The following is a 13971-nucleotide window of genomic DNA, read 5'->3' on the forward strand; positions in this document are numbered from 1 at the left end:
TCGTGGCTGGTCCCCAAACGGGAGCCCAGACGGGTATTTAGCGACATCTGTCAAAGTCAGAATTTCCACCTGGAGAAAGAGAGCTTGAAAGAGAGCCTTGTCATCAGATTATCTTTCTTCACTATGGCCTGTCTCCTTGGAAAATCCATGTTCGCCGTACTTTACAAAGGGAACGAATTATTGGACCGCTAATGTATTTTTGAACGTTATCGTTTTTCCGCACAATCACTCATATATCTGGTAAATGTACTCATATATCGCAAATGTAACCCAACGCGGTTTCGCTTTGACTGCTATACAAACTTTGTGTATTGCTTAGAGATTTTCTGCCAATGGACATTTCCTGTACAATCTGGGCGATGCTGCACTATTTGGCAAGGCAACGGTGTGTAGAGCCGGAAGAAGTCTGCCTCTCATTGAAGATATTTTTTTAGGAGTTCTCTTTCTCGCTCTTTGCTTTGTCTCTCGCTCCTCTCTGAAGACTTCATGCAATAAGTCTGACTTATCCTTGCTCTCTCTCCTTCTCCCTCCCTCCACTCCCTCCTCTCCTTCCGCTCTCCCTCTGTCTCTAGATGAGTTCGTGCAGTAGCAGAGCGCTGACCATCCTGTCCACGGTGTTTGGGGCGTGTGGTCTGCTGCTGGTGGGCGTGGCTGTGTCTACAGACTACTGGCTGTTGATGGAGGAGGGCATCGTGCTGCAGCAGAACCAGAGCATGGAGGTCAAGATGGCCCTGCACTCTGGCCTCTGGAGGGTCTGCTTCGTGGCTGGTACATATGACCTCTGACCCTCAATAGCAGTGGTGACCTGACCAATCTGCTCCAGGTAGAATTAGCCATAGTTGATCTAGGATCAGTTCACTCCTTCTAAATCTGAACGTTAACCATTAGTGGAAAATACTAAACGGACCTTATATCAGTGCAACTTCCCAATCTCAATGTTATATACTGTATTCTTTTTTCATTAACGTATTCAGGGGCGGACTGGCCATCCGGCTTCTCAGGCAAATGCCAGATGGGCTGATTCATTTTTTGCCTAAATTGTTTTCTTTGTGCAAAATGATAATTGACTGGCAAAACTTGGGGGCCTCAAATAACAAAATGGGCCGGTGTGGGGGCCTCAAAGAAAAAAATGGTCCGTTGTGTTAGAAATGGTAGGACAGATTTTTGGTCCCAGTCCAACCCTGTATGTATGTATCTGCCTCCCTCTCTCTTTCTCATGCAAGCCTCAATTTGACACACTCCTCTTTCTTTCCCTTCTCTCTCAGGGACAGAGAACGGGAGATGTGTGGCATCAGAGTATTTCACTGAGCCAGAGATAGAGATCACCACAGAGAATACTGCTAATATTCTGAGTGAGTATACTGTACCCTGCACTTACAGCTTTACACTGCAAGCTCAGCATAGAGCTCACCAACTTGTAGCCCTAAAAAACGGAAATGAGTTACCTCTGTTTCATTCAACCATTCCTATGGTCAGCGCTCAGGAAATTACTGGCTCGTTGGCCAAAGCCTATGGGGAAATTAATTTGGATTTTAGAGGTGTTTTGGATAAACAGAGAAAAAAATCAGTTCTGGGGTTAACACAGGCTTAGGAGATCTTATACATTTTGTTCTATGAGATAATAGCAGTCAGTTAACACGACATGTATTAATTATTATGAAGCCTTTATGTAATTTATGTGTTTGTTATGATTACATAAATTCTTCAAAATTCACAAAAAGTGTCGTTAGCTGATGAAGAGTATCTCATTGAACAAAACGTGTATGGTCTCCCTAAGCCTGTGTTTAACACATACCTTATTTTTGGCATTTTTCCAAAACCCCTCCAAAACCCCAATTCATTTCCCCATAGTCTTTGGCCAATGAGCCATGGCGAAGTTGATGCCAACAAAAAGACGTCATTACTATAACTCTCTCTCTTATGGTTAGTACATAACATTTGACCGCTAATGCTGTGACCCTGTAGAGATGGTGCGGACAGCCACTCAATTTCCCATGGTGTCTCTGCTATGACCTCTAACACTGTGACCCTGTAGAGATGGTGCGGACGGCCACTCCGTTCCCCATGGTGTCTCTGCTATGACCTCTAACCTCTAACACTGTGACCCTGTAGAGATGGTGCGGACGGCCACTCCGTTCCCCATGGTGTCTCTGCTATGACCTCAAACACTGTGACCCTGTAGAGATGGTGCGGACGGCCACTCCGTTCCTCATGGTGTCTCTGCTATGACCTCTAACCTCTAACACTGTGACCCTGTAGAGATGGTGCGGACAGCCACTCCGTTCCCCATGGTGTCTCTGCTATGACCTCTAACACTGTGACCCTGTAGAGATGGTGCGGACGGCCACTCCGTTCCCCATGGTGTCTCTGCTATGACCTCTAACCTCTAACACTGTGACCCTGTAGAGATGGTGCGGACGGCCACTCCGTTCCCCATGGTGTCTCTGCTATGACCTCTAACCTCTAACACTGTGACCCTGTAGAGATGGTGCGGACAGCCACTCCGTTCCCCATGGTGTCTCTGCTATGACCTCTAACACTGTGACCGTGTAGAGATGGTGCGGACAGCCACTCCATTCCCCATGGTGTCTCTGCTATGACCTCTAACCTCTAACACTGTGACCCTGTAGAGATGGTGCAGACAGCCACTCCGTTCCCCATGGTGTCTCTGCTATGACCTCTAACCTCTAACACTGTGACCCTGTAGAGATGGTGCGGACAGCCACTTCGTTCCCCATGGTGTCTCTGCTATGACCTCTAACACTGTGACCCTGTAGAGATGGTGCGGACGGCCACTCCGTTCCCCATGGTGTCTCTGCTATGACCTCTAACACTGTGACCCTGTAGAGATGGTGCGGACAGCCACTCCATTCCCCATGGTGTCTCTGCTATGACCTCTAACCTCTAACACTGTGACCCTGTAGAGATGGTGCGGACGGCCACTCCGTTCCCCATGGTGTCTCTGCTATGACCTCTAACACTGTGACCCTGTAGAGATGGTGCGGACGGCCACTCCGTTCCCCATGGTGTCTCTGCTATGACCTCTAACCTCTAACACTGTGACCCTGTAGAGATGGTGCGGACGGCCACTCCGTTCCCCATGGTGTCTCTGCTATGACCTCAAACACTGTGACCCTGTAGAGATGGTGCGGACGGCCACTCCGTTCCTCATGGTGTCTCTGCTATGACCTCTAACCTCTAACACTGTGACCCTGTAGAGATGGTGCGGACAGCCACTCCGTTCCCCATGGTGTCTCTGCTATGACCTCTAACACTGTGACCCTGTAGAGATGGTGCGGACGGCCACTCCGTTCCCCATGGTGTCTCTGCTATGACCTCTAACCTCTAACACTGTGACCCTGTAGAGATGGTGCGGACGGCCACTCCATTCCCCATGGTGTCTCTGCTATGACCTCTAACCTCTAACACTGTGACCCTGTAGAGATGGTGCGGACAGCCACTCCGTTCCCCATGGTGTCTCTGCTATGACCTCTAACACTGTGACCGTGTAGAGATGGTGCGGACAGCCACTCCATTCCCCATGGTGTCTCTGCTATGACCTCTAACCTCTAACACTGTGACCCTGTAGAGATGGTGCAGACAGCCACTCCGTTCCCCATGGTGTCTCTGCTATGACCTCTAACCTCTAACACTGTGACCCTGTAGAGATGGTGCGGACAGCCACTTCGTTCCCCATGGTGTCTCTGCTATGACCTCTAACACTGTGACCCTGTAGAGATGGTGCGGACGGCCACTCCGTTCCCCATGGTGTCTCTGCTATGACCTCTAACACTGTGACCCTGTAGAGATGGTGCGGACAGCCACTCCATTCCCCATGGTGTCTCTGCTATGACCTCTAACCTCTAACACTGTGACCCTGTAGAGATGGTGCGGACGGCCATTCCGTTCCCCATGGTGTCTCTGCTATGACCTCTAACACTGTGACCCTGTAGAGATGGTGCGGAAGGCCACTCCGTTCCCCATGGTGTCTCTGCTATGACCTCTAACCTCCAACACTGTGACCCTGTAGAGATGGTGCGGACAGCCACTCCATTCCCCATGGTGTCTCTGCTATGACCTCTAACCTCTAACACTGTGACCCTGTAGAGATGGCGCGGACAGCCACTCCGTTCCCCATGGTGTCTCTGCTATGACCTCTAACCTCTAACACTGTGACCCTGTAGAGATGGTGCGGACGGCCACTCCGTTCCCCATGGTGTCTCTGCTATGACCTCTAACACTGTGACCCTGTAGAGATGGTGCGGACGGCCACTCCATTCCCCATGGTGTCTCTGCTATGACCTCTAACCTCTAACACTGTGACCCTGTAGAGATGGTGCGGACGGCCACTCCGTTCCCCATGGTGTCTCTGCTATGACCTCTAACACTGTGACCCTGTTGAGATGGTGCGGACGGCCACTCCGTTCCCCATGGTGTCTCTGCTATGACCTCTAACACTGTGAACCTGTAGAGATGGTGCGGACAGCCACTCCATTCCCCATGGTGTCTCTGCTATGACCTCTAACCTCTAACACTGTGACCCTGTAGAGATGGCGCGGACGGCCACTCCGTTCCCCATGGTGTCTCTGCTATGACCTCTATCTAACCTCTAACACTGTGTCCCTGTAGAGATGGCGCGGACAGCCACTCCTTTTCCCATGGTGTCTCTGCTATGACCTCTAACATCTAACACTGTGACCCTGTAGAGATGGTGCGGACGGCCACTCCGTTCCCCATGGTGTCTCTGCTATGACCTCTAACCTCTAACACTGTGACCCTGTAGAGATGGCACGGACAGCCACTCCATTTCCCATGGTGTCTCTGCTATGACCTCTAACCTCTAACACTGTGACCCTGTAGAGATGGTGCGGACGGCCACTCTGTTCCCCATGGTGTCTCTGCTATGACCTCTAACCTCTAACACTGTGACCCTGTAGAGATGGTGCGGACGGCCACTCCATTCCCCATGGTGTCTCTGCTATGACCTCTAACCTCTAACACTGTGACCCTGTAGAGATGGTGCAGACAGCCACTCCGTTCCCCATGGTGTCTCTGCTATGACCTCTAACCTCTAACACTGTGACCCTGTAGAGATGGTGCGGACGGCCATTCCGTTCCCCATGGTGTCTCTGCTATGACCTCTAACACTGTGACCCTGTAGAGATGGTGCGGAAGGCCACTCCGTTCCCCATGGTGTCTCTGCTATGACCTCTAACCTCCAACACTGTGACCCTGTAGAGATGGTGCGGACAGCCACTCCATTCCCCATGGTGTCTCTGCTATGACCTCTAACCTCTAACACTGTGACCCTGTAGAGATGGCGCGGACAGCCACTCCGTTCCCCATGGTGTCTCTGCTATGACCTCTAACCTCTAACACTGTGACCCTGTAGAGATGGTGCGGACGGCCACTCCGTTCCCCATGGTGTCTCTGCTATGACCTCTAACACTGTGACCCTGTAGAGATGGTGCGGACGGCCACTCCATTCCCCATGGTGTCTCTGCTATGACCTCTAACCTCTAACACTGTGACCCTGTAGAGATGGTGCGGACGGCCACTCCGTTCCCCATGGTGTCTCTGCTATGACCTCTAACACTGTGACCCTGTAGAGATGGTGCGGACGGCCACTCCGTTCCCCATGGTGTCTCTGCTATGACCTCTAACACTGTGAACCTGTAGAGATGGTGCGGACAGCCACTCCATTCCCCATGGTGTCTCTGCTATGACCTCTAACCTCTAACACTGTGACCCTGTAGAGATGGCGCGGACGGCCACTCCGTTCCCCATGGTGTCTCTGCTATGACCTCTATCTAACCTCTAACACTGTGTCCCTGTAGAGATGGCGCGGACAGCCACTCCATTTCCCATGGTGTCTCTGCTATGACCTCTAACATCTAACACTGTGACCCTGTAGAGATGGTGCGGACGGCCACTCCGTTCCCCATGGTGTCTCTGCTATGACCTCTAACCTCTAACACTGTGACCCTGTAGAGATGGCACGGACAGCCACTCCATTTCCCATGGTGTCTCTGCTATGACCTCTAACCTCTAACACTGTGACCCTGTAGAGATGGTGCGGACGGCCACTCTGTTCCCCATGGTGTCTCTGCTATGACCTCTAACCTCTAACACTGTGACCCTGTAGAGATGGTGCGGACGGCCACTCTGTTCCCCATGGTGTCTCTGCTATGACCTCTAACCTCTAACACTGTGACCCTGTAGAGATGGCGCGGACAGCCACTCCATTTCCCATGGTGTCTCTGCTATGACCTCTAACCTCTAACACTGTGACCCTGTAGAGATGGTGCGGACAGCCACTCCGTTCCCCATGGTGTCTCTGCTATGACCTCTAACACTGTGACCCTGTAGAGATGGTGTGGACAGCCACTCCGTTCCCCATGGTGTCTCTGCTATGACCTCTAACCTCTAACACTGTGACCCTCTAGAGATGGTGCGGACATCCACTCCATTCCCCATGGTGTCTCTGCTATGACCTCTAACCTCTAACACTGTGACCCTGTAGAGATGGTGCGGACGGCCACTCCGTTCCCCATGGTGTCTCTGCTCTTCGTCTTCACGGCCTTTGTCATCAGTAACATCGGACACATACGGCCCCAGCGCACCATCCTGGCCTTCGTCTCCGGGATCTTCTTCATCCTCTCAGGTAGATAGGCCACTCCATCTGGCCTTGATTATTACTGCCTTCATCCATCCTCTCAGGTAGATAGGCCACTCCATCTGGCCTTGATTATTACTGCCTTCATCCATCCTCTCAGGTAGATAGGCCACTCCATCTGGCCTTGATTATTACTGCCTTCATCCATCCTCTCAGGTAGATAGGCCACTCCATCTGGCCTTGATTAGTACTGCCTTCATCCATCCTCTCAGGTAGATAGGCCCCTCCATCTGGCCTTGATTATTATTGCCTTCATCCATCCTGTCAGGTAGAGAGGCCACTCCATCTGGCCTTGATTATTACTGCCTTCATCCATCCTCTCAGGCAAATAGGCCACTCCATCTGGCCTAGATTATTACTGCCTTCATACATCCTCTCAGGTAAATAGGCCAATCCATCTGGCCTACATTATTACTGCCTTCATCCATCCTCTCAGGTAAATAGGCCAATCCATCTGGCCTACATTATTACTGCCTTCATCCATTCTCTCAGGTAAATAGGCCAATCATGTTAATTTGAACAAGGCTTATCAGTGTGTGGTGATTCATATCTGGCCCCTTCTGTCTCCTTCCAACTGTGATTGATTATTGCTGTCTTCATCCTGTTTCAGCCTAGCCACTCCATCATTGCTCTATTTTTACTTTTGGATGTCTCCTGTACCACCTGAACAGGTTCTGACCATTATTACTGCAAATAATATCTCTGAATAAGGTCATGTTGAGCAGAACAATCACTGGTGTCATCAGGAATTTCTGTTGACAATGGTTCCTTCTAAAATGTGTCTACATACAGTACCAGTCAAAAGTTTGGACATACCTGCTCATTACATGGTTGTTCTTTATTTTTACTATTTTCTACATAGTAGAATAATAATGAAGACATCAACACTATGAAATAACACATATGGAATCATGTAGTAACCAAAACAGTGTTAAACCAGTCAAAATATATTTTATATTTCAGATTCCATCAGTAGCCACCTTTTGCCTTGATGACAGCTTTGCAGACTATTGGTATTCTCTCAACTAGCTTCATGAGGTAGTGACCTGGAATACATTTCAATTAACCGGTGTGGTATTTAGTGGTATTTATTTGAGGTATTTATTCTTAATGAGTTTGAGCCAATCAGTTGTGTTGTGACAAGGTAGGGGTGGAATACAGAAGAAAGCTCTATTGGTAAAATACCAAGTCCATATTATGACAAGAACAGCTCAAATAAGAGAAACGACAGTCCATTATTACTTTAATACATGAAGGTCAGTCAATCTGGAAAATTTCAAGATCTTTGAAAGTATCTTCAAGTGCTGTCGCAAAAACCATCAAGCGCTATGATGAAACTGGCTCTCATGGGGACCGCCACAGACTCATCTCAACATCCACTGTTCAATGGAGTCTGCCTGAATCAGGCGTTCATGGCCGAATTGCTGTAAAGAAACCACATCCAAATGACACCAATAAGAAGAAGAGACTTGCTTGGGCCAAGAAACATGAGCAGACTCCAGACCGGTGGGAAATTATCTGTCCTTTGGTCTGATGAGTCCAAATTTGAGATTTTTGGTTCCAACCACCATGTCTTTGTGAGAGTAGGCGAACGGATGATCTCTTCATGTGTGGTTCCCACCGTGAAGCATAGAGGAGGTGTGATGGTGTGGGGGTGCTTTGCTGGTGACACTGTCTGTGATTTATTTACAATTCAAGGCACACTTAACCAGCATGGCTACCACAGCATTCTGCAGTGATACGCCATCCAATCTGGTTTCCGCTTAGAGGGACTATCATTTGTTTTTCAACAGGACAATGACCCAACACACCACCAGGCTGTGTAAGGGCTATTTAACCAAGAAAGAGAGTGATGGACTGCTGCATCAGACCTGGCCTCCACGATCACCCAACCTCAACCCAATTGAGATGGTTTGGGATGAGTTGGACCACAGAGTGAAGGAAAAGCAGCCAACAAGTGCTCAGCATGTGGGAACTCCTTCAAGACTGTTGAAAAAGCATTCCAGGTGAATGTGGTTGAGAGAATGCCAAGGGTGTGCAAACCTGTTATCAAGGCAAAAGGTGGCTAGTTTGAAGAATTCACAATCTAAAACATATTTGGATTTGGTGAACACTTTTTTTGTTACTATATGATTCCATATGTGTTATTTCATAGTGTTGATATCTTCACTACAATGTAAAAATGTAGAAAATAGTACAAATTAAGAAAATCCTAGAATGAGTAGGTGTGTCCAAACATTTTGACTGGTACTGTATTTTGTATTTGTCACTGGAATTTCATAATTCCTATTGATTGTACATTAATTAAATCCCTCAGTCTATTTTATAAGAATTTGTAAGATTCCTATTTGCATAAATTAGACAGAGACCAGTCTTATCAAAATTAGATAATAGTATTTATTCTCGGAGCGCGCTGCCATGAAACCACGAACAACAGTTTATATACAAAATATGACGTCATAGGTTATAAAACGTCCTTTCTCCCAACAGTTCAAAAGTTTATTCCCACCCCTTCTCTCTCTCACTCCAGACACACAGTTAAATCGAGGTTAAACTTTTGAAGTCTTCATCCATCACCATTCAGCAGACAGTTCCAGCTAATGGAAAACCTAAGAAAACACACACTGCCTTATCTACACATCCCAGAGCTAAGTTGAGTCGGTTCAACCATAGGTTAACAACCCTTTTTGCTTACTTAAGTACCCAAAATTCCAGTCTCCTCCAACCTGGCTGGAATGGTATTTATTTTATTTAATTAACCCCTGTTTCATGCTCCACAATCCCTTCCTTATGAATTAATATTATTAATCAGATATAATAAAACAGAGTAGAGTTTAATTAGTTATAGTTCTATTTAAAATGTAGATATTGTTTAGTCATTATTCATAAAATTCCTAACAGTATTGTAAATCAGAGAAATATCTATCCTCTGTGAAGCTGTTTGGGGACTTTTCTGCTTTGTAGTTCACTCTCCTGACCAGGAGGCAGCAGTGATGAGGGAGCTCCCTTTTCTCTCTATGAAAGAGAGAGAGAGATGAGAAGATATCAAGAATGGCACTCAAAACATAACAATTCACCTATGATATGTTAGGAAAAACAGGTATATTATTTAAGGCCAAAAAGCAGTCATTATAATCACATTCCTGCCTTTGTTGTGGTTTGTTTGTAACACAGCAGCGTTTCGCACTCTCGGTCCTGGCCCCCTTGCATGCTCTCTCTCTCTCTCTCTCTCTCTCTCTCTCTCTCTCTCTCTCTATCTCTCTCTCTCTGTATGTGGGTGAGTGAGTGTATTTTCGTATGCCAGTGTTACTTATTTAGGTAAAGATGATGAACCTCTACGTTATAACTGGACATGGTTTCCATGCACTTTCCTTTTACATTCACAGCCTATACTGACTGACAGTCTCCCGGTGTACAGAACAGATGCTCATACACCATATATGTATGTGGCTCTACGTGCGTTCTAATGGTACATTTTTCACATATGGGGCATCACATGCATTTTAATGTTGTATAAATGGTTTGCTCAGAAGAGTGGTATTTTAATGTTGTATGTGGAGTTTTTCCAATGAGGAAGGTCTTCTCTAACTCTTTACTGAAAGCTGCTCGGTGTCTATATCCCACAGAAAGGTCTTACAGCATACACAGAGCATCACAGCTATAGGGGACTGGCTTAGTGTCCTGTCCTCTGCCATATCATTTTGAATGGGGGTCCTCACTCACTCACTCTCTCTCTCTCAAAACAATTCAGTTTAAGGGCTTTATTCGCATGGGAAGCATCTGTTAATATTGCCAAGGCAAGTGAAGTAGATAATAAACAAAAGTGAAATAAACAATAAAAATGAACAGTTAACATTACACACAAGTTCGAAAAAAGTAAAGACATGTCAAATGTCTTATTATGTCTATATACAGTGTTGTAGCGATGTGCAAATAGTTAAAGTACAAAATGTAAGGTTCTAGGTGTACGGTGTTTCCTCTGACACATTGGTGCAGCTGGCTTCCTGGTTGGATGCGCGCTGTGTTAAGAAGCAGTGCGGCTTGGTTGGGTTGTGTTTCAGAGGACGCATGGCTCTCGACCTTCGTCTCTCCCGAGTCCTCGTGGGAGTTGTGGCGATGAGACAAGACAGTAACTACCAGCAATTGGATACCATGAAATTAGAGGGTAAAATTTTAAAAAGTACAAAATGGAAAATAAATAAACATAATTAGTTTGTTCTTCCCTTTTCTTGTGGCAACAGGTCACACATCTTGCTGCAGTGATGGCACACTGTGGGAGTTTATCAAAATTGGGTTTGGTTTCAAATTCTTTGTGGATCTGTGTAATCTGAGGGAAATATGTGTCTCTAATATGGTCATACATTTGGCAGGAGGTTAGGAAGTGCAGCTCAGTTTCCATATAATTTTGTGGGCAGTGTGCACATAGCCTGTCTTCTCTTGAGAGCCAGGTCTGCCTACGGCAGCCTCTCTCAAATGGCAAGGCTATGCTGCCACTGTGTACTCTCTGTTTAGGGCCAAACAGCATTCTAGTTTGCTCTGTTTTTTTTGTAATTCTTTCCAATATGTCAAGTAATTATATTTTTGTTTTCTCATGATTTGGTTGGGTCTACATGTGTTGCTGTCCTGGGGCTCTGTGTGGAGTGTTTGTGTTTGTGAGGACTCTTCTCCAGGTTCATCTCTCTGTAGGTGATGGCTTTGTTATGGAAGGTTTGGGAATCGCTTCATTTTAGGTGGTTGTACAATTTAACAGCTCTTTTCTGGATTTTGATAATTAGTGGGTATCGGCCTAATTCTGCTCTGCATACATTATTTGGTGGTTTACGTTGTACACAGAGGATATTTTTGCAGAATTCTGCATGCAGAGTGTCAATCTGTTGTTTGTTCCATTTTGTGAATTCTTGGTTGGTGAGCGGACCCCAGACCTCACAACCATAATAGGCAAAGGGTTCTATAACTGATTCAAGTATTTTTACAGATCCTAATTGGTATGTCGAATTTTATGTTCCTTTTGATGGCATGGAAGGCCCTTCTTGCTTTGTCTCTCAGCTCGTTCAAGGTTTTGTGGTGGTTACCTGTGGCACTGATGTTTAGGCCGAGGTATGTATAGTTTTTGTGTGCTCTAGAGCAACGCTGTCTAGATGGAATTTTTATTTGTGGTCCTGGCAACTGGTCCTTTTTTGGAACACCATTATTTTTTATCTTACTGAGATTTACTGAGATTTACTGTCAGGGCCCAAGTCTGACAGAATCTGTGCAGAAGATCTAGGTGCTGCTGTAGGACCTCCTTGGTTGGGGACAGAAGCACCAGATCATCAGCAAACAGTAGACATTTCACTTCAGATTCTAGTAGGATGAGGCCGGGTGCTGCAGACTGTTCTAGTGTCCTCGCCAATTCGTTGATATATATGATGAAGAGGGTGAGGCTTAAGCTGCATCCCTGTCTCACTCCACAGTCCTGTGGATAGAAATATGTGTTTTTTGCCAATTATAAAATATGCACTTGTTGTTTGTGTGCATGGATTTTATAATGTTGTATGTTTTTCCGCAAACATCACTTTGCATCAATTTGTATAGCGGACCCTCGTGCCAAACTGAGTCAAAAGCTTTTTTGAAATCAACTAAGCATGAGAAGACTTTGCCTTGTTTTGGTTTGTTTGTTTGTCAATTAGGGTGTGCAGGGTGAATATGTGGTCTGTCGTACGGTAATCTCTCTCTCTCTCACACACACACACTTTCCTCCCTCAGAATCCTCTCTCTGTCTTTTAGTGTCATTGTTATTCGCTATATTCCTTTCACTTTCGCCCCCTCTCTTCCTTGTCTTTGTTGCTGGTGGTGTCAGTGGTAATGTCCTGCTGCTCTCTATCCCTCTCTCTCTCTCTCTCTCTCTCTCTCTTAGGGTGTCAGTGGTAATGTCCTGCTCTCTCTCTCTCTCTCTCTCTCTCTCTTTTTTTTTTTTTTTTTTTTCTCTCTCTCTCTCTCTCTCTCTCTTTCTCTCTTTCTCTCTCTCTCAATTCAATTCAAGGGCTTTATTGGCATGGGAAACATGTGTTAACATTGCCAAAGCAAGTGAGGTAGATAATATATAAAGTGAATATATAAAGTGAAAAACAATACAAATTAACAGTAAACATTACACATACAGAAGTTTCAAAACAATAAAGACATTACAAATGGCATATTTTATATATACAGTGTTTTAACAATGTACAAATGGTTAAAGGACACAAGATAAAATAAATAAGTGTAAATATGGGTTGTATTTAAAATGGTGTTTGTTCTTCACTGGTTGCCCTTTTCTCATGGCAACAGGTCACAAATCTTGCTGCTGTGATGGCACACTGTGGAATTTCACCCAGTAGATATGGGAGTTTTTCAAAAATGGATTTGTTTTCGAATTCTTTGTGGATCTGTGTAATCTGAGGGAAATATGTCTCTCTAATATGGTCATACATTGGGCAGGAGGTTAGGAAGTGCAGCTCAGTTTCCACCTCATTTTGTGGGCAGTGAGCACATAGCCTGTCTTCTCTTGAGAGCCATGTCTGCCTACGGCGGCCTTTCTCAATAGCAAGGCCATGCTCACTGAGTCTGTGCATAGTCAAAGCTTTCCTTAATTTTGGGTCAGTCACAGTGGTCAGGTATTCCGCCGCTGTGTACTCTCTGTGTAGGGCCAAATAGCATTCTAGTTTGCTCTGTTTTTTTGTTAATTCTTTCCAATGTGTCAAGTAATTATCTTTTTGTTTTCTCATGATTTGGTTGGGTCTAATTGTGATGTTGTCCTGGGGCTCTGTAGGGTGTGTTTGTGTTTGTGAACAGAGCCCCAGGACCAGCTTGCTTAGGGGACTCTTCTCCAGGTTCATCTCTCTGTAGGTGATGGCTTTGTTATGGAAGGTTTGGGAATCGTTTCCTTTTAGGTGGTTATAGAATTTAACGGCTCTTTTCTGGATTTTGATAATTAGTGGGTATCGGCCTAATTCTGCTCTGCATGCATTATTTGGTGTTCTACGTTGTACACGGAGGATATTTTTGCAGAATTCTGCGTGCAGAGTCTCAATTTGGTGAGCGGTCCCCAGACCTCACAACCATAAAGGGCAATGGGCTCTATGACTGATTCAAGTATTTTTAGCCAAATCCTAATTGGTATATTGAAATTTATGTTCCTTTTGATGGCATAGAATGCCCTTCTTGCCTTGTCTCTCAGATCGTTCACAGCTTTGTGGAAGTTACCTGTGGCGCTGATGTTTAGGCCAAGGTATGTATAGTTTTTTGTGTGCTCTAGGGCAACGCTGTCTAGATGG

The 13971-nt window shown here is 45.9% G+C and overlaps 1 protein-coding gene across 1 annotated transcript in view; it reads left to right on the plus strand.

Moving 5' to 3' along the window:
• The window catches only part of LOC110534362 (voltage-dependent calcium channel gamma-7 subunit-like), a 40895-nt gene that overhangs the window by 21525 nt on the left and 5399 nt on the right, over positions 1 to 13971 (plus strand). The window contains exons 2-4 of the mRNA XM_036940854.1: positions 573 to 768; positions 1266 to 1352; positions 6524 to 6664. Coding sequence (XP_036796749.1) covers positions 573 to 768; positions 1266 to 1352; positions 6524 to 6664 — 424 coding nt within the window. The remainder of the gene's footprint in view (positions 1 to 572; positions 769 to 1265; positions 1353 to 6523; positions 6665 to 13971) is intronic.

This window comes from Oncorhynchus mykiss, chromosome 2, assembly GCF_013265735.2.
Source record: "Oncorhynchus mykiss isolate Arlee chromosome 2, USDA_OmykA_1.1, whole genome shotgun sequence".
Classification (NCBI taxonomy): domain Eukaryota; kingdom Metazoa; phylum Chordata; class Actinopteri; order Salmoniformes; family Salmonidae; genus Oncorhynchus; species Oncorhynchus mykiss.